This window comes from Cheilinus undulatus, linkage group 16 (genome assembly GCF_018320785.1).
Source record: "Cheilinus undulatus linkage group 16, ASM1832078v1, whole genome shotgun sequence".
Classification (NCBI taxonomy): Eukaryota; Metazoa; Chordata; class Actinopteri; order Labriformes; family Labridae; genus Cheilinus; species Cheilinus undulatus.
The window spans coordinates 26,833,718-26,854,786 of record NC_054880.1 but is presented as its reverse complement, the minus strand read 5'-3'; the positions used below and the strand labels follow the sequence as shown (position 1 = coordinate 26,854,786).

The window sequence follows — 21,069 nt, the reverse complement described above, 5'->3', positions numbered from 1 at the left end:
AAGTAAACGTTGCTATATGTTTATATTATTTTGACATGTAGGTCACAGATGTAGGTCAGAACGTATGGAGTGATTAATGTCAGCATGTTGCCACTGTCTCTCTCAGTGACAGACGTCAGAATGAGGCCATGGCAGACCAAAACATTCAGTCTAATTCTCTGAAACAGGAAATGATATTGACTCTTCTTTCATTTTGATGCATTAAGATGATCCGGTGATGGGGAGAGAAGATGAGACATGAGATGAGGGGGTGAGGTGTCCCATATATTTCAAAATGAAACATAGCCTATAGAAAGAGCATATGGGCCCTGAGGTAGAGTGATTTGGCTCTGAGGCTGTAATATGAACATATATTTGATCAGTCCCCTGCTGTATGCTTCGTCATTTTATGTCTACATGGAAGTTTAATGGACACCATTTAAGTGTGGGGATAATTTTACAACATTTTTCAAACATTTTAGAGGTGGACTAATAATTATGGATATACTGATTGATTGGCAGTCGATTAAAACTGGCTGATGCTTATTAGAAATATGGATAATTAAAAGACAGAATAATTCTTACAGTTACTGATCTGATCACCTGCTTATAGGGATGCAGGATAGTGGATTTTTGCTTATATCTGGCATGCCAATATTTGCAAATTCATTTTAGCTGATACCAATATTAATACTGATTTTTATATATGTAGTTCAGACCTGAAACTTAGTCAACACAACCTTTAAAGGTAAGGAACAAAGAAACAAACTACAGTCCGTAGAACACACTTAAAAGTTTAAAGAATGAGGATAAACAAAGAAAAAGATTTAAGCTGACATAGATCTGTTGGTCCAGCTGAAAACAGCACAGACTTATTCAAACATATCAGCTGATACTACTCCATATACTAGCTTCTATTCACAGCAAAACTAATTAAATAGTGTGAAAAGAACCAAAAATATAAAAGCAAAAAGTTGCAAAATTAACCAAAAAGCCACACAAATTGGTAAAAACAGGCAAAATAAGTGGCAACCATGGGGTATAAGTGGCAAATAAGAGTGAAAAGCAACCTAACTGGACTAAAAGGAGCAAAAATTGGATGTAGATGACAATGAGAAGTGGCTAAAATGGCAAAAAAAAAAAAAAAAAAAAAAAAAAAAGTGGAAAAATAAGCAAAAGTAAAATTTTGTTGAATGGCAAAACAGTGGCGAGAAATCAAATAATGTGCCAAATAAGGTTAAAGGCATTAAATGGCAACAATTGGTCAAGACAGTGGAAAACATGAGTGAAGACCAACTAAAGTGGGCAACTAAAAGTAGCAAATTGGGATTTAATGTCAATAAGAAGTGGCTAAAATGAATGAGAAGTTGCAAAAATTGGTAAAAAATTGGCAAAAAACTGTCTCAATTGGGGAAGAAGTGGCTTAAATGGGAAATAAATATAAAAAAGAATGGGCTAAAATAGGTGAGAAATGGGAAAGTGGGATATAAATATCAAAAAGAACAGGCTAAAATAGGTGAGAAATGGGAAAATGGGATATAAATATCAAAAAGAACAGGCTAAAATAGGTGAGAAATTGGAAAATGGGATATAAATATCAAAAAGAACAGGCTAAAATAGGTGAGAAATTGGAAAATGGGATATAGATGTCAAAAGGAATGGGCAAAAATAGGTGAGAAATGGGACAATGGGATATAAATGTCAAAAACAAGTCGCTCAAATGGGGTAAGGTGGCAAAACAGGGTTAAAGTGGCAAAAATGGTTCAAAAGTGGAAAAAGTGAGTGGGAAGCATCTAAAATGGGTGTGAAGTTGCAAAAATGGGCAATAAATATCAAAGAGAAGTGACTAAAATTGGTAGAAATTAGCAAAAATTGGGTACTTAAATCAATAAGAAGGTGCCAAATTGAAATAAAGTGGCAAAACAGTATTTAAATGGGCAAAAAGTGGCAAAACTGGCATAAAGTGGCAACAATAGGCAAAAATTGTATATAAATATCCAAAAGAAGTGGTTGAAATGGGGGTAAAGAGAATTTACAGTATAAAATGGTCAAAAAGTAGCAAAACTGGACAAAAAATGGTAAAAATTGAACATTAATTTCAAGAAAAACTGGTCAAAATGGGGACAAAATGGTCAAAGATAAATGGTAAAAAGTGGCAAAATTGGATTTCAATGTCCAAAAAAGCTGCTAAAATGGACATGAAGTGGCAAAATCATATGCAAATGAGCGAATAGTGGCAAAATGGCCATAAAGTGGCGAAAATGGGTCAAAAATTAAAAAAAAATATGTGATAAACAGCCAAAATGGGTTAGAAATAACAAAATGTAGTGGCAAATATGGGTGGAAAAGGTGTTAAAAAGGGGTTTAAAAGTAGCATGAATCAATAATTTCAACATCAAAACCCAGTAATATTTTGGCACACTTTTCAGGTCCAAATGAGGTAACTGCTGGCCTGGATGCTTGCACCAATTCTAACACACAAGCATTGACATCATAAGTAAGGAGGGCCCATTCTCTGGGTTTTTCAGGGTCCCAGCCAAATTCTGTGGTTAGCCCTGCAAGAAAACAACAAGCTCACTAGTAGAGTGAGTAAAACGTCCAAACAGGGTTTATTTGAGAGCAATGACAAGATTTTTTCGGACCTTGCTTCTATTTCTAAACATGAACTCAATCATTGAAACCCCTGAATTTAAAACATTCTGCTCTGGAGTAAAGATTAAAAGATAATCTTAATATCTAAGGATATTGAACATTGTTGATATCTCAGATTAGATATTGGAGGCTAAACTCCATCTGAGGTTAATACCTGATTATGAAAATAAACACTTTAATCTATCAATATGATAACCTCTGACCATCAACACTCAGAGCTGATGAGGGCTAAAAGCTGCCAGATGTTGACATTAGTGTTGGCTGTTCAAGATAGAGTTGTGCCAACACATGGAGGCTTATCTCTAATCACACATCAGTTTATGATGCTCACAGATTAGAGTTTCTAGATTGCATCAGTCTAAAAATAGTTACCACTTGACAGGATGCTAGATGGTTAAATTTAGCATTCTTAGCGTTTACAAGCCAAACAATGGCATCATGGAATAGATAAACCCAAAAATAAACAAAACAATTGAAGAAATAAACCCAAACTGATGCTATACCAGCCTCCCCTCCTCTACTTTGCTGTCTTTGTACATTACAGGATCACATGCTGGCTTTGGTACATGATTATAAAAGGTTTGACTTCTCTGTTGTGTTGTCAGCCAGGTAAAGGTCTCTCAGAAGTCTCTGAACTGATGATGAGCTCCATCGCCTTGTTATTTTAAAGTTGTGTGTGCAGCTGATCACAGACATGTGATGTTGGATGATCATGCTGTGTGTTGAGTAATAAAAAGTGGTCTGTTTGTTGAAGTCTCCTGCTGTGACCGACTTCAAAGATCTGCTCTTAATGAAGCACAGGACTGTGTAGATCCAGTCTCTCATGGTGCACTTCACACCCACTCACAACAACCTGAGCTGCTGCCTGCACTCCGTTAGATTTTGGTCCTCAGGGTCTCTACACGCGTCTATTTGGACTTTTTTTAAAGATTCAACATGAAGAGACTTATTCAGAGCTTCTGAAGCCTTCTGAACTCTTGATATTCTCCAATTTCGACTCTCATTATGGACCTCCCAGCAGGAGATTATCAGGGCTTGACATGTCCTATTACACCTGAAATCATACTCAGACAGTGGCATTAGGAGGAAGGCTTCTTAACTGCATTAGATAACTGGTTCATAAACAACACCAAAGTAAAGGTCTTGCTGGAACTTTTCTGTTTTAACAGTTTAAATTGTGTCTTAGTATGTACTGAGATAGCAGATGCCCAGAGGCTGCAGTTCTCAAAGCACTGGTTGCAGGATTGATTCTCGTGGTGTTTGGTGCATGACCTCCTTCACCATCCCTCTTCAGCTGTCCTTTCTAATAAAGGCAAAAAAGAGACCAAAATATAATCTTAATTTGTGTTTTGGTGAGCTGTTTAAGGGCCAACAGTCACCAAAGTTATAGATTAAATAAATATCTGTTCCCCTGCAGTTGTCAGGTGATGTAAACATGCATTTTTGTCAACTTTTGTCCACGTGAAGGGCACAAAAGAAGACACATTGTCCCATTTTGTCCACCTTAGGGGCATCAAACAGGGCTTTGTCAAATTTTGTCCAACTAGAGGGCACTGAAAGGGAGATTTTGTAAAAAAAAAAAAAAATGCTGCTCTAGATGGCACTGAATAGGGTACATTATCAAATTCTTCCACTTAGAGGAGAGAAAAAAGATATGTCAATAATTGTCCACCTGGAGGGCACCAAAGAGGGCATTTTGTAACTATTTATCTATTTATACCGTTTGACTTTTGAGTCATTGTCTGCACAGAGGTCATGGAGCATGCACAGAGAACCTTGTCCAGTCCACGTCTGATCAAGTCCTGCATGTAAAAAGTGAGGAGGATCTGAAGTGAGTGTACTCCTGCTTTCAGCAGCACCTCATTACATCACTTGTTATGCTGTGGCCAAATATATGGCCTGCTAACAGCACGCTGTACAAACCTAGCCAGATGAAAGAAGAGTCTTGAGGAGTCTTGTACTGAGCTTAAAGGCTAGTTTTGCACCTTCTCTCTTATTGTATATCATAAAACATATTTTTAACGGAAAATGATATTCAAATAAACCTTATGGGGTAAGCAAAGTGTATTGTTCACTAATGAGCCAGTTCTACAGAAAGTCTCTTTATATGAATGACAAGAGCTAGCTCCTGTTTGAGAGACAGTTTCGTTTTGTTGTCCACATTGAAGAAGCTGAACTGTTACCAAATGAAGAGCCATTTAGGAGCCAAAAGACCAGCTCTTATTACTGAGTTAGGCCAAATGATCCAGATCACTGAAAAGAGATGAATTTGCTGGCACAACGAGCAAGGCTGGATGGTCATCAGCTGTAGAAACACAAGCAAGATCAGGGTTTACTCTGACAAACAGCTCTAAACCAAACTGGACTGCCATTTGGAAACGGACCATATGGGAGTGTTGTCTGACTCCACTCATCCAGACTTCAGACGCTGACTGTTGATCCATGTCTGCAGCCATTTCTGTATGAGCTTTTCAAACTTCCTGCTTGAATGTCACTGATTTCAGGACTCTAAGTTATTCCAGATGTTTTTTTCATCATCTGCAAACAACCTATAGTGCTCATCTCATTTGTACCAAAAGTAAAGAAGCATAACACCAATAAGCACAGTGAAGTCTGACATTCTCCTATCAATAAATGGATTAATTATTGATTGGACTGTGCTTGTATTCTATTAATGAACTGTGTTGAAAATTCTCAAGTGAGTTCAATGACCCCAGGCTTTATTGTGTCTCTCTTTCAACTCCAAACCGTTTTATATATTACACTGGTGAACACTTCTGATCTCATTTAGGCTACACCGCCTACACATTAAAAAATATATTTAAAAAAAACTCTTTAAAGAACCTGCAGGATAATTAACTGGACAAAAATAAATCAAACTGATTCATAAAGCACTTGAGATTTCACAGACACTTTTGTTTTCTGTGGTTCTGAGATTTTGCCAGCAGCACTAAGCCGACAGAGTCTGAGCTGACAGAGCAGACTGCAGACAAACTTTCCATCCTTATGCAAGATTTTTGACTTCAAAACTCTGCATCTTTTAAAAGCCAGGAAAGAAGAGCTTAGAGCAGCGGAGCTGGTTCTCAAATTTTCTTTTATTTCCTCTCAATCCGTCAACATTCAACGTTGACAATCAAGCCATCAGTTGTCAAGTCTACGCTGACGTTAATCCTAATCCTTTGTTCTCCTTCAGCTGTTCGAAATGACCGGAATAAGAAGAAGAAGGAGAACCCAAAGCCGGAGCTGGCAGAGAGCTACGAGCTGACAGCCGAGCTGGAGACCATCATCGACAAGATTCGAAAGGCCCATCAAGAAACCTTCCCCTCCCTCTGCCAGCTTGGCAAATATACCACGGTGAGTCCACAGTCCTGCTGTGGCAGAAAAAAACACTTTTACGCTATTTTTTCTTTCTTTTTTTTTTTTGCTTACTTTGTTTTATTTCTGACATCAGAAACTCTACTGAGGTTTTAATAGATATGTAGTGATCTTTTACTCTAACTTAAAGCAACAGTATGTAACATTTCAGCCTTTAAATAGTAGTTTCAAAGTTGATCTCAAAGTACAATGACTATCAATAGAGACAAAAGCATATATGCTATTTCCAGCCATTTAGCCCAACTCTGTAGAGAGTCATTGATCTAATTCTGCCCATTTCAAATCTGGGGTGCAGAGTTTTCCCATCATGCCCTTGTGCAAAGAGTTTTGATGTGTTTAAATTTGTTCAGATGTTGCCTGTTGTACAGTGTGCTCCGTGTGCTCTGATTCGTTGTTTTAGACACTTCTGCACCATGAGTGAAGTTATCCATTGAGTAATTGCTTGTGGTAGGGGTGGTCTACAGAAAAGGGCAGTGAGCTGATTCTCATCTAAGGGTGTTCTCCTAACTCTTCATTTGTCTTACTGCTCTGTCCTCACCAGAAGACACCTCACTTTGCCACAGGTGTCCATTACAAAATGTCACTCTTTATTGATTATAAAAAGGTACATTGCAATGTCAGTAATTAAAAATTGTTAAGACTTCGAGACAAAGTGATGAGAAGTAACACACTGTTGTGTTAGGATGAGTATAACACTTTAATAGTTACTGGTTACTGTTAAGATGAATTTATAACTCTGACACAATCAGCGTTAAAGTACCAACTCTCCAGAGTCAAATCAACCCTCTGTGGAGTGCACCCATACAGATGCTGTAAAAGTGTCAGTATTAACTCTGACAGTGTTATTTTCAGTAGTAGGGTTTGCTGTGCAGACCTGGTTCACACACCAGTCTTCAGCTAAAAAGAAGCCAGTTATGGAGCAAGAAGCCAGCCGAGATGGTGGGCGCCAAAGTCCACCATACTGTAGTGTTATTGTTTAGTGTAAACATGGTTGCCGCAGCCCAGTGGAAGTGTTTTTTCCTCATAAAGTTGATTTAATATACAGCGGTATTAATTTAATCGTCTACAAACTATGACTGCAAATGTACAGTGACTACCCTCTTTCCATGAAGACATCTAGACTTAGACCAGCTAAAAAAAATGTTAAATTAGCTGCCAAAATTAACTGGGTTGTGCAGCTGGACCATACATTGTATCAGTTGCAAGCTCTGACAATGATCATTAATGGAAAGAGACTCAAAGAAGTGACTTTTATAACGAGAACAGGGCTTCTGTTTGGTTCTGTGTTTCGATGAATTTGTTTAGAAATATCGGCTAGTGTAGGGCTTAAGTTTAGCTCATAGACTGTAGAAAGAATTGGAAAAACCCTGTGTGATGTCAGCCATCTTCTTACAATAGGAGGACTCAAACAGCTCTTGAAGCCAATCCGCGGCGGCTTCCATATTGAAATCGCGGTCTCATCCGAACTTTGGATCAACCTAACAGCCCGTCCACTAAGCGCAACTTCCTGTAGGCTAGCTAGCTAGCATTCTGGTTGACAGAAATGTAGCTTCTGCCTGTCGAGCTATCTGTCAATCAAATGAGCTGGCCAATCAGTCCGCAGTGAGGTTTTTCCTAAATATAATCTAAATGATTGTGGTACAAAAAAATTCATCCCCCGGTACAGTGAGAGCACATGAAGACATTAGTTAATGAGACATGTTTGGTTTTTTGAACCAGGCTGTAAACCAGTTTATTCTTAGTGTAAAAACCAGCTGTTTCACAGGTGTCTAGACGGGACTTCTGGTGTTCCTACAGCCAGCCTCAAGTGGACACTCGCGGTATTACAATTTTTTGCACTTCCTTATTGGCTTCATTTTTCAGGACTGGAGGTTGCCGCTTGGTTTAGCTCAGTTGTTGAAGCAATGATGGCAGTGGAGAAGTACACCATTATCGCCTTGGCAGGTTGAATTTCCTCAGCTACCACGGGAAGTATATTCTCTGCTGGGCTCTTTTCATGAGGGAGCTGATGTTGAGCTCCCACTTGTGGTCTTGGGTGATGAGGGTCCTCAGGAAGCAGACAGAGTCCACAGTGGAAACTGGGAAGTCACAGAGGGCAGGGGTGTGGGCGGCAGCATCCTTCCTGAAGTCTACACCATCTCCACTATCTTTAGAGCATTGAGCTTCAGGTTGTTTTGATTGCACCAGGTCACCAGATGGTTCATCTCCCACCTGTAGATGGTTCAGTAAACTTTGCACCATTACAGTGTGTAGAATCTGTTTTCTTGACTTTAGACTAGTTAATGGAATGTCTTTATAGCTTGGTTTTAATTGGATGTGAAATTCTTTGCCTGGAAATATCACTATATTTAACTGAAATGAGACATTTCTTTTGTCAACATTAGCTAAGTGTTCAACACTGTCAGTGCTCTGATCTGGATTTTACTGTCAGTTATTTTATGGTTTGACAAAGAAGGACTGTGGAGAGATAAATTCAGAAGCTCACATCTCAGACAGCTGGTGACGTTCAGAAAGGTGAGACATTTTTCCAGCCCTGGAGCTGCTGAAGAAAAATAAGACGGAGGAAAAAACTGACCACTGCTATGACATCTTTACTGAAAATCCAATATGTACTCAATATGTTGGTCCTCTCACTTCAGCATCCATCTAAGCCCAGCCTGAGGATCTTGTTCAGCGTGAGACGGCTTTAACACAGCTACCGCCGCCGCCTGCAGCCCACGACCAGCTCAGACAGCCAGAGCATCCCTCTGCACATCAATCCCTCTGAGGTCGTTACTGTGAGGCAGTTAGCACCGCGCCTGCTGCTGGACACTGTCACCAGCAAATAAAATCTATTGTGTGGCCACCCCAGAGAGAGAGAGGGAGATAAAGGGAGACAGCAGAGGGAGAGAGAGAGAGATCATTAAATATGATCTGGGGTTAAGTGAGAGGCACATTAGAGCTGTGTTTAAATCACAGACAACGAGCTACAGTCGACACAACAGCACTACGGACGCACATTCTCCTGATTGACGTCCAGCTTGATGGGGAGGGAGGAGGTGTAGAGACACAAGAGAGAGAGGGAGTGTTTGCTCAATGCACATATGTTCAGGGGGAGGAGGAGGTGTCTGATATTAAAGCAACTTATCTTTCCTTTCCCTCTGGGTGGAGGGAGAGAGAGAAGAGAAAAGAGGGGGAGCTGAGGAGGATCATTTCTAGTTTCAACCCTCCTGCAATCTCAGTCAATTACACAAGTCCCATAACTCAATAGAGTCAAACAAGGAGGCTACACGGGATTTCTAATTTAATTCCAGAACATCTATAAAAACAAATTAGACAAGGCTAGAAAAGAGGAGTGCTCTGCAAAAGAAGAGGGCTCGGCTCTTTTAAAAAAATGTTTATACATGGGGCGCAGGTGGCTTAGTGGTTTAAGGCACGCCCCATGTACGCAGGCGGCCCAGGTTTGAATCCGGCTCGAGGCCCTTTATCACATGTCTCTCCCCCCCAGTCTCGTCCCTGTTTCCAACTCTATCCACTGTCCTCCTCTATCAAATAAAGGCACAAAAATGGCCAAAAAAAAAATTTTTTAAAAATTGTCATACACATTTTTATTTAATGCTGCATTCCAACAAGTTCAGGCTCTTTTTTTTTTTACTTTCAATCCAATCTTTTAAATTGATACATATTCATTTTATGGCCAACAGAATTAAAAAGAATCCTAATTAATTGCAGGATTTTCAATAGTCACGAATAATCCTTTCATAAAATCGAGTTTGGTTAATGTTTTGTTTAATACTGCCCCCTTTGGTCTTTAACAAGCATGTGATGATTAAGTGCCGACAGCGTGTTTTGTAATATAGACAGCAGACATCATCTTCTGCAGGATTGTCATTTACATTGTTGGACACTTTGTCAGTGAGTTTAATGTTTTTAAACTTTTTTGTTTAAACGCTTGAATTTTAAGTTTGTACTCAACATTTGTATCTGTAAACTGATAGCTAGCAGAGCTGTACGCTAGCAAAGCTTTAAGCTAGCAGAGCTGTAAGCTAGCAGAGCTGTAAACTAGCAGAGCTGTAAACTAGCAGAGCTGTAAGCTAGCAGAGCTGTAAACTAGCAGAGCTGTAAACTAGCAGAGCTGTAAACTAGCAGAGCTGCACGCTAGCAAAGCTTTAAGCTAGCAGAGCTGTAAGCTAGCAGAGCTGTAAACTAGCAGAGCTGTAAACTAGCAGAGCTGTAAACTAGCAGAGCTGTAAGCTAGCAGAGCTGTAAACTAGCAGAGCTGTAAACTAGCAGAGCTGTAAACTAGCAGAGCTGTAAACTAGCAGAGCTGCACGCTAGCAAAGCTTTAAGCTAGCAGAGCTGTAAGCTAGCAGAGCTGTAAGCTAGCAGAGCTGTAAACTAGCAGAGCTGTAAACTAGCAGAGCTGCACGCTAGCAAAGCTTTAAGCTAGCAGAGCTGTAAGCTAGCAGAGCTGTAAACTAGCAGAGCTGTAAACTAGCAGAGCTGCACGCTAGCAAAGCTTTAAGCTAGCAGAGCTGTAAGCTAGCAGAGCTGTAAGCTAGCAGAGCTGTAAACTAGCAGAGCTGTAAACTAGCAGAGCTGTAAGCTAGCAGAGCTGTAAGCTTGCAGAGCTGTAAACTAGCAGAGCTGTAAACTAGCAGAGCTGCATGCTAGCAAAGCTTTAAGCTAGCAGAGCTGTAAGCTAGCAGAGCTGTAAACTAGCAGAGCTGTAAACTAGCAGAGCTGTAAGCTAGCAGAGCTGTAAACTAGCAGAGCTGTAAACTAGCAGAGCTGTAAACTAGCAGAGCTGCACGCTAGCAAAGCTTTAAGCTAGCAGAGCTGTAAACTAGCAGAGCTGTAAACTAGCAGAGCTGTAAACTAGCAGAGCTGTAAGCTAGCAGAGCTGTAAACTAGCAGAGCTGTAAACTAGCAGAGCTGCACGCTAGCAAAGCTTTAAGCTAGCAGAGCTGTAAGCTAGCAGAGCTGTAAGCTAGCAGAGCTGTAAACTAGCAGAGCTGTAAACTAGCAGAGCTGCACGCTAGCAAAGCTTTAAGCTAGCAGAGCTGTAAGCTAGCAGAGCTGTAAACTAGCAGAGCTGTAAACTAGCAGAGCTGCACGCTAGCAAAGCTTTAAGCTAGCAGAGCTGTAAGCTAGCAGAGCTGTAAGCTAGCAGAGCTGTAAACTAGCAGAGCTGTAAACTAGCAGAGCTGTAAGCTAGCAGAGCTGTAAGCTAGCAGAGCTGTAAACTAGCAGAGCTGTAAACAAGCAGAGCTGCACGCTAGCAAAGCTTTAAGCTAGCAGAGCTGTAAGCTAGCAGAGCTGTAAACTAGCAGAGCTGTAAACTAGCAGAGCTGCACGCTAGCAAAGCTTTAAGCTAGCAGAGCTGTAAGCTAGCAGAGCTGTAAGCTAGCAGAGCTGTAAGCTAGCAGAGCTGTAAACTAGCAGAGCTGTAAACTAGCAGAGCTGTAAACTAGCAGAGCTGTAAGCTAGTAGAGTTAAGCTAGCAGCATGACTAATCATTTTGAGTTAGTAACATGGTCTTTGACCATGCCTTATTTTCTTTCTTGCGTTTTGTTGAAGGCATTATGCAATTTATGTTTTGTTTGTATATGTCCAGAAAAGTTCTGCCTTTTATGTGCTGGAGGATTACACCTGTTAGCTAACAGTCTGGCAGACTACAAAAATATCTCTAAAATACCTTAATTTGATGCGCAATTCTAATCTGCTTAGAGCTTATTAACTAATGTATGTTTTGTTTTTGTTGGTTTTTTTGTTTGTTTTTTTTTTCTCCAACAAGATAAAATACCATTTTTGAACACGTGAGACTGGAGAGCATTATCAATAAGTTAAAATGTTTGAAAAAAATACAGAATCAGCTTTCAATCTCCATCCCAAGCCATGACTTTGCTGAGATTCAGCCACCAAACATCCAGCCTGTAACTGATTACAGATCTTATTTTCAGGTTTGTAAAAATATGATGTGCATGTGAATTTTCTGATAGTTAAATGCAAAAGTCAGTGGTTGTGTCCAAAATCCTCCCTATTCACTTTATAGTTCACTTTATAGATACATCATGTTTTTATATTCCTCTCTTATGAATAGGTTCAATTGTGAACTTTTACTCTAAATTTCTATCCTGTTGTACATGTTGTGTTATGATTTCTAAGCAATCGGTGACACTTAATTTTGTGGGCATTCTAAAATCTGAACTTGTATTTAAAATTGCTTAAAAACATTGCATAAAACTGCCCAATAACACCCCTTAAAATGGAGGGAAGCACACCTCTGGAATCTCCTTAGTTTGGGCTAAGCCTCAGATTTTAACACTGAACCAGATTTAACGTCAGGAGATGGAAATTATCGATAGCGGTATAATTAAATGCAACTTTTTTTAAGTATATACAGGTATTAGACTTTATTTTCTACTATTAATGAAACACTTGTTTTGGACATATGACGAGGACCCAGGAGTACAGCATGAGACGATGGAGAGTGTACAGAAAGACAAAGACTTTGCGACAAACAGAGGACAAATGGAGTTAGACAAGGCAAGAAAAACTCCCTGAAAAATCACTAGTTTCAGAGGTCAAAGAAGAGCCAGTTTACCTTATCAGAAGCTGTACAGGCCTGAAAGTTCATCATCAGGTGAGGAGATCTTCAAACTTAGTCATTGAAGATCTATTTCTGGCTTGTCTTAGTGTAGTCTTACTCATGGAAAAAAGGCTGTCGACAAACAGTTTTAGTCATGGATGTTGTTGACCAAATTAACACTGCTCAGTGCTTCCCCCAACTGATACATACCAGGGTTTACCTGCCTTTGCACATTAGACACAAAATCATGACACACCTGCAACCTGCAACCTTAACGACACCATGAGAGAACTGCAGCAGTGATTATATGTGAATTGGTTTATAAATGTCATAAATAGTTTATATACTGTAGCAGATTTCATGACATACTATTTTCCATGCACAAAGTGTGCACCCTGGCATTAGGGTCTCTCCCTCTCAAAGTCCTCTCCCTCTCAGGCTGAATTTCTGTCCCAGTCCATCCCTGGCTAGCAATCAGTCCGTGACAGCAGGAGCTGTAGTCTAACTGATAATTGATGCTTCACACATTCACAGATGTTTGAAAGTAAAGATCCAACTCATTAAGAACAGTTGAAATCCACACATAAGGTATGTGATGTTGGTTCTTGACATCTACCTTCACTTGTCTAGTCTGATTTAGGGTCTGAACAGATACTCACACACAGCTGTAACTGTTTATTTCACAACGTTATGATGCCATTTCTTGTTCAGAAAAATTTGACTCACTGACCACTGGATTTAGACTCATTTTACGGTTCAACAGTTTTTATATTGTGCTATATTTTATATGAAAATCACAATATTACATTTTTTCGTGTTTAAATGCCACATGGAGAAAAAAATGGAAAAAGGACAATATCTCAAAGGTGACTATCGAGATGCAAATACTTGCTAAAGCTTATTTTGATCCTGTAGGTAAAAGCAGAAAACTATGGGCTCCACCATTTCTGCAGACATCTTTAAACACTTTGAGTGAAATATGTAAGAGACTTCATGCTTAATGTCATGAATCATCTGTTTTTAACTCTTTATGCCCCACTTTGAAATCTCTTTGCGTATGAATGCCACTCTGTAGATAAACTTGCCTCACTTTGCAGTCTCATGTGCAGACACAGAAAGTAAAACAGCAGTAAAGGCAGGCAGCAGTTGTGATAGATAGCGGCGGAGGACAGACTGTAATGTGGCTAATATCTCCAGTCAGGGCTGTGCTACTGTACAGCAGCTGCCTGCAGCTGCCGAGCGCTAATGTTTTATTTTGTCTTTGAAAGTGCCGGGCTCGTTTTTCATCACCATCACTGTCAATGAAGCGTTATTCATTGTGGAGCTAAGCCCTCTCACTCGCTCAGCTATCTCAACTAACCCGGCAATGAACTCCTAAATCACTGCAGACTAGGATTTGAATATTTCACCACATAATTGGAGCTTTAACCTAATCTAGGGGCGCGGGAGCTCCTCTTCTGTTTCCGACGAGGAGGACTCAAAAGGCGCATCAGGATCCAATCGCTTGTAATAATGAGGAACTTCTCACAGTCTGTGAGCAAGCATAATTACCACTGATCCAGATTAAGGCTTTATCTGAGGCCCGACTGCCACTCCAACAAACAGCAAACACTGGCTTATATCACAACCAGGGAGCAAGATTTTGGCTATTATGTCGCCCCATTTTCAGCCGCCTCAATGCAGACTGTTTATTTTGTGAAAATCAGGAAGTGTCGAGGGAGTGGGGAGGGGTTACAGCGATTAGGAGCTTTGTGCATGGATTGAAAAGGGGGAAATAAAGAGTTATGGAGACGGAGGCTTACTGTACGACAGCAGCAGCTGCACACAGTGGAGAGCTCATGGCTGCACTGTGTGACAATTTGCTCCACTTTAGCATCTCGTACACATCTCCACTCTGAGGGTTTATTGTCAGCGACTGAATGACTTTCATCACTGCAACAAGAGAGACACTACAGCACATTATGGCAGCTCAGCGGGTTTGTTTACCTCACTACAAATCTGTATTTTACATGACTGACAGGTGTCACGAGATTTCCAAAACGAGCATTGGCAAATCTTGAAAGAACCCCCTCTTCCTCTGCACCCAAACGCTCCCTTAGTGTCAATCATGGCTCACTGTAATCTACATGTGAGTCATCTGTAAAAACAATCACATTAGACACTGTCAGCTCCCTGCACAATCCTGCCACGCCGACGTGTCAATCAAAGCACAGCTATCTCTGCTTGCTATCAAACCTGCAGCCATCCTGCAGCTCAAGCTCGCCTGTCAAAACCTCATGAAATTCAGCTGAACAATGGTTTTACAGTGTCATGTACTTGCAGCAGAGGTTTTCTCGACACTTCTTTGACCTACAACTTTTACACCAAGTCATGACAAGTGCAGAAGCGTCCCTCAAGGCTCGCTGTCACTCAGAGCGTGTCCTTTTGCAGGGTCAGACGCTTTGAGACCGCACAAGTGAGGCTCTGATGTGTCCAAATGAAGAGATTCTGCTTCAAGGACCTGTGAGGATTCAATCCCCCCGATGTCTGGCCCTTTTTTGTTTGTTAGTGCATCGCAGGGTTCGAGGGCTTGTAGGAGGTTCAGGGACGCTGCAGACCTTGACGTCTTCTGGGAGATGACGGAGGGAATAAAGCGCTCACAAACCCTGACAAGCATTCATGACGCCTAGCTTAGCGCTGTTGCGCACCAGGAGGATAGCTCTGCTGCTTTTGTGCACATTTCTGATTCATGGATGCAGATAATGACACAAGTTGGATTAGATGAATTTATTCCACTTTCCAGACATGTCAGAACCTGAGCTGGTGTCTCCAGCAGACTGATGGGCAGCTGCCTGGCTGCAGACATTTCCCTGATGAGAGTTCTGCAAATTTTTCCAGTCTGACAGCTCTCTTCTAACATCTCCTCACTGTTGCAGCAATAAAAGTGGAGTAAACAAACAATGCTACCATCTCACAGGCAGCTGGTTGTCATGATTTTTTTAGCTGCACAGCACTAACATAATGCATGATTTGTATTGTCTTCCCATCACCCTTTATGTCCAGTCAATAGCTATTGTGAGCAGAAGACGAAGAAGTGTTGGCGAGGATTTGCCTGGACAGTTAGCAGCATTAGAGAGGGATTTAGAGTACAGTACAAGAGATTGATTATCATTATGAGCTCTGCACTCACTGCTAGTGTGCATGAGTGAATCAAAGGAGTATAGAGACACAAACACAAGGTTGTATCATAAGACACTCTAGGTTTGTTCATGATCACAGCTCAAAGTTACAAGTGCTCTGTTGGACGGACAGCATTAGAAAATATGAGCTGATACATCCTCCACAAACATTTGGGATATACAGTGCCTATAATAAGCATTCACCTCCTTGGTTTGTTAGCAACATAACTCAAAAAGTTATGGACAGATTTTGATGAAATTTTCAGGAAATGTCAGAAATGGCATAATGAAGAACTGATTAAATTTTGGGACTGATCCGGATCACTGTCTGGATCCAGGAATTTTTTAAAAGATTCTGTACTATTGGGAGATAGGGCAAATGGTGGAGGTCTGCGCTGTTACCACTTTACACCAGGAGATGGCAGACATGAGTAACTACAGTCCCAGCAGCAGTTTTTGGGTGTGTTTCTATTCAAAGTTTTGGAGTTTATAGAGTTTAAAGACGCACGCCCAGCCGAGGAGACGAGTTGGAGCGTAACAGAGAGAAAGACAGCGAATTGTAGCAAGAATACTCACAATTCTGGGAGGAACAGAGGAATATTCACTTTCAGCCATGACTTCCAGTCGTCCTGTGAGACCATGGGTGTATCTATTGGCACACATAGTGAAGCCAGTGCATTGTCTCACTGTGTTTCCACCCCACCGGGGGGGAGTAATCGGCGAATGCCGTGGTGGGGGGCACATGGGGATGGATCCAGGAATTTTTTGAAGGGTTCTTCACTATTGGGAGATAGGGCTAATGGCGGAGGTCTGCGCTCTCTGAGTGCTTTTCTAGTTGATTTTATGAATGAACCATAGTCAATGTGACTGTAGTATAAAGACACCTGTATCTGGAAGGTGCAGTCAGTGGTGAATCAGTATGGCTGGCTACACCATGAAGAAAAAACAGCCAACTCAGCGAAAAGGCTATTGAAATATATTTCAATCAAGAGAGACTTTGTACAAGTTTAACAAAAATTTATTTTACGAATTGAATGAAAGAATTGTGCAAAGTCCTTGGCAATTAGACTCCACCGTGATGATTTAATGTATTTGAAGAGGTAGTGAAGCAAACAGACAGAATAGGATACCCCCTATGGAGTCTAGACACTGGTGGTGTGTTGAGAGATGCAGCATCAGATGAGGAGTAGACTTCTATGAAACTGCCCAGGAACCATTGAGGTGGCATGGAGGAGGAGACTGAGCTATGCAGAATGAGCAGGAGACCTGTGAGGATCTGGACTAGATGCCGATTAACTGAGGTGGCTGGGATGGAGAAGGGTTGCAGTGTCTGCCAGAGACTCTAAATGCAACCTTCACCAGTCAAAGCTTTATGAAACAGTGGCAAAGAGAAAGCCATGATTGAAGAAAACTCATATTAAATTTCAACAAGTCTGGCAAAAGGCATGTGGGAGACTCCATGGTCAAGTTGGAAGTAAGTTCTTTGGTCTGATGAGACCAAAATTGTGTTTTTTGGCCATCAGACAAATTGCTATTTTTGGAGACAACAAAAATAGCACATCACCACAAACACACCATCCCCACTGTGAAGCATGGTGGCTGCACCATCATGCTGTAGGGATGTTTCTTTGCACCGGGCAATGGCAGACTTAAAATGAAATGTAAAATGAGTGAAGCAAAATATAGGAAAATCCTGGAGGAGGATCATATTCAGTCTGCAAGAGACAACAGCGTGGGAGACCATGAAGACCATGAACCAAAGCATACAGCAAAAAAAGCCCCCCTAAATGGTTGAAAGACAACAAAGTAAACATTCTGGAGTGGCTAAGTCAAAACCCGAACCTCAATCCAATAGAGAATTTGTGGCTGGACTTGAAAAGGGCTGTTCATGCCTGATCCCTGTGCAACCTGACAGAGCTTGAGCAATTTTTCAAAGAAGAATGGAGTAAAATTGCATTGTCCAGATGTACAAGCCTGTCTGAGACCTGCCTCACAGACTCAGTGCTGTGATTGCAGCCAAAGGTGCATCTGCTAAATGCTGACTTGAAGGTGCTGAATATTTATGCTGTCAGTAAATATGCCTTACATTTTTGTATAATATAATCACAGGCAACACCATAGCCAGCCTGATTTAAGCTGAGACAGTTCAGAATCTTTGTCCTGATTTTCAGCTTTACTCTTCAACAAAAAGTGTTTCCCTGTAAGGATCTTTTCTGTAATGTTCTCAGGATCTAAGAATAATAGTATGAGCCTGTCAGTGACACGATAAAGACACTGTTATTGTAATTTGTCTTTTTGAGCCTCAAATATGTAGGTGACTACCTGAATTCTCCTTATTGCCCATGCATACAGAAATCCCTGTAAATGAATGTCTTTCTTCTGGTATTAGTGTAGCCATTTCTCAGTTAGAATAAAACACAGACAGACTAATTCTGTCATATCTGAAATGAGTTTATAGATTATATAACACCCTTGTGACTAGCTTTAACAGAAATCTTACAGTCAGTCTTTTCTTTTTCTGCATCCCTCTGAAGCCTTGTGAGCGTTCCCCTCTGGTTCCACTTTTTAAAAGTTAAAAACATGAGAATTAAAGATTAAGATTGACTTATCAGTCTCATATTCTTATTTCTGTCTAACTTTAATATTCTTTTTGTCTGGGGTTTGATGTGCTTAAGTTATTTAAAGCTCCATTTTCCTGGAGTTCACTGCTGCCCCTGCAGATTAATTCATAATTGATGTGTTTATACAAACTAAGTTAAAAATGGCACATGCTGAAAATGATTTGTTGTCATTCAAACTTAATACAACAAATTAAGTCATGACTTTTCAGCATGCAGACACCAAGTGACTGCACTTTTGTATGTGTGTCCTAGTATGCATTAACTGTATGTCTTCAGTGGTGACCTGATATCTGAACTCACTGTCACTCCTCTTATGAAAACAGCAGCCCATATATCATATCTGTGGCTTTCTTACTGTTAGATTAAAATAACTCAATTGAGGTTGACAAGTTGTGAGGTGTTGTTCGTGCACAGACTGGCTCTAAGAGCTGGATCCTTTTAGAATTAAAGATGTTTGACAAAAGAGCTTAACTACAGTTTCTGTACAAAGAATTTACCCTTTTATTGGTTTTATAAATCAATCATGGTTAATTTGATTATGCATTTCTGACAAAAAAAATACTTAAAAAACCTCTTAAATGTCAAAGTTAAAACAGATTTCTACAAAGTAGAAAGTAGGATGAACCTTTTCAAGTCTGGCCAAACACCGTTGGATTAAGGTCTGGGCTTTTGTCTTTAAACAACTTCTGTGTAGCTTTCGCTGTGTACTTTTGGTCATTGTCTTGCAGGAAAATAAATCTTCTCCCGAGCACTACTTACTTACTACGTACTTCTCTTGCAGACTGAATAAGATTGTCCCCCAGGATTTTATTTTGCAGCATTTATTTTACACTCTTCCTTTGCAAGCCTTCCAGGGCCACCTGCTGAGAAGCATCCCCACAGCATGATGCTGCTACCATGCTTCACAGTGGGGATGGAGTGTTTGTGGTGATGTGCAGCGTGTGTATGATTGTTGTCCGCCAATCATAGTGTCTTGTCTCATGGCCAATGATCACCATCTCATCAGATCAAAGAACTTTTTTCCATTTCACCATGGAGTCTCCCACATGACTTTTGGTAAACTCTAGTCAACATTTGATATGAGTTTACTTCATAAGAAGCCAGGCACAGTTGCTGTTTGTAGAGTTTCTCCCATCTCAACTCCTTCAGAGTAGGCATAGGTGTCTTGGTGGCTTCTACCTAGTCTCACTCTTACACAGTCTCTTAGTTTGTGAGGACGGCTTGATCAAGGCAGATTTACACATGTGCTGTATTCCTTGCATTTCTTAACGATGAAGTCACCTGTACTTCAGGGGATGTTTTCTATCCATCCCCTTACTTTTATGCTTCAATAACCTTTTCTCTGAGTTGCTTGGAGTGTTATTTTATAGTCATGGTGTAATGGTAGCCAGGAATATTGATTAACCAGTGACTGAACCTTCTAGACACAGGTGTCTTTACACTACAGTCACTTGAGACGCATTCTCTGCACTCAGGTGATCCCCATTTCACTTATTGTGAGACTACTAGCACCATTAGGCTGGTCCTCTGTTGAATTCTGTCAGTCACTTTAAAGAGGGTGAAGTTTTATGCATTCACTTTTTTTCACATTACATATCTTCATTAAATTGACATTACCTTGTAGAAATCTGTTTTCATTATGACATTAAAGAGTTTTTGTCTTCAAAAAACTAAATTGTATAGACTATGATTGATTTATGAAAGCAATAAACGAGTAAAACATCCTAAGGCACTGTATGTGAAATCGACTGGATGTCAGTATTAATTCGTATGCTTCCACACCTTGTATTAAAGATTACCATCTGGTATCAAAATGCCAAAAACAGATGTGAATCCCTTCTTAATGCATTGTCTAAACAATGTCTGAAGCTGAAACTTTCAGCAGATCATATGTCGTATATAAAATACACACTGCTTGTTTAGATCAGCTTGGCTTCTTTGTAAGAAAATCCTGTTTTAATGAAGCAACTCTGCTTGTTGCTGCTGTATTTATCAGAGTTTATGTGCTAAATTAACAGCCTAAATATCCATGGAGTGAGTTCAGAGAAATGATCCACTCTGTCAGCGTCTCTTTCAGTTACATTTATGATCATTGAAATAAAAGGCAAAGAAGGAGTCATTACAGCAGCACAAAGGCTTTTCTACGTCTTTCCTCGAGGCCTTGAATCATTCTGTGTACATGAAGAGAATCGCTCTGAGTTTCTCAAGGCTGAGCAGTGATACCAATCTCATTGATGCTGTGGAAAGCACTGGTTATGTTGTTTGGTATTTGTTTGAATAAAACGCGTTTACTTTAATACATAATATGAGAAACTTTATTAAAGTGGTCTAAGAAGCAAAAACAGACAATAAATAAAATATTACATTTACTGCATGCCCTAGACATGTTTCCAGTGTGCCTGACCCAGTTAGTGTTGATTTACAGTGTTAGGCTACATGTAATGCAAAGGTTATACTTCGTGTTGTCTCCCCTAATTGAAGTTAGTTTATGAAAACTTGTACGTAGTCTTTAAGTTTGGACCATGATTAGTATTGGTATGGTCAACACAACACCCACTAGCTGAGATCATAAACACAGTATGATGGATAAGAAGCCCAATTAGGGCAGAAACGTGCAGTCTAAGGATCAGATCTGAACCCTGCCTGCACTCATGTAGACCAACAGACCTGAGGCCATGTTCTTATTATCACTTCTTCAAAGACACTGAGAGAT

The 21,069-nt window shown here is 40.3% G+C and overlaps 1 protein-coding gene across 3 annotated transcripts in view; it reads left to right on the top strand.

Moving 5' to 3' along the window:
- The window catches only part of LOC121523944 (retinoic acid receptor beta-like), a 195,354-nt gene that overhangs the window by 140,985 nt on the left and 33,300 nt on the right, over nt 1-21,069 (top strand). For all 3 annotated transcript variants that reach the window (XM_041809035.1, XM_041809036.1, XM_041809038.1), the window contains exon 4: nt 5,825-5,985. In XM_041809035.1, the coding sequence (XP_041664969.1) occupies nt 5,825-5,985 (161 nt within the window). The remainder of the gene's footprint in view (nt 1-5,824; nt 5,986-21,069) is intronic.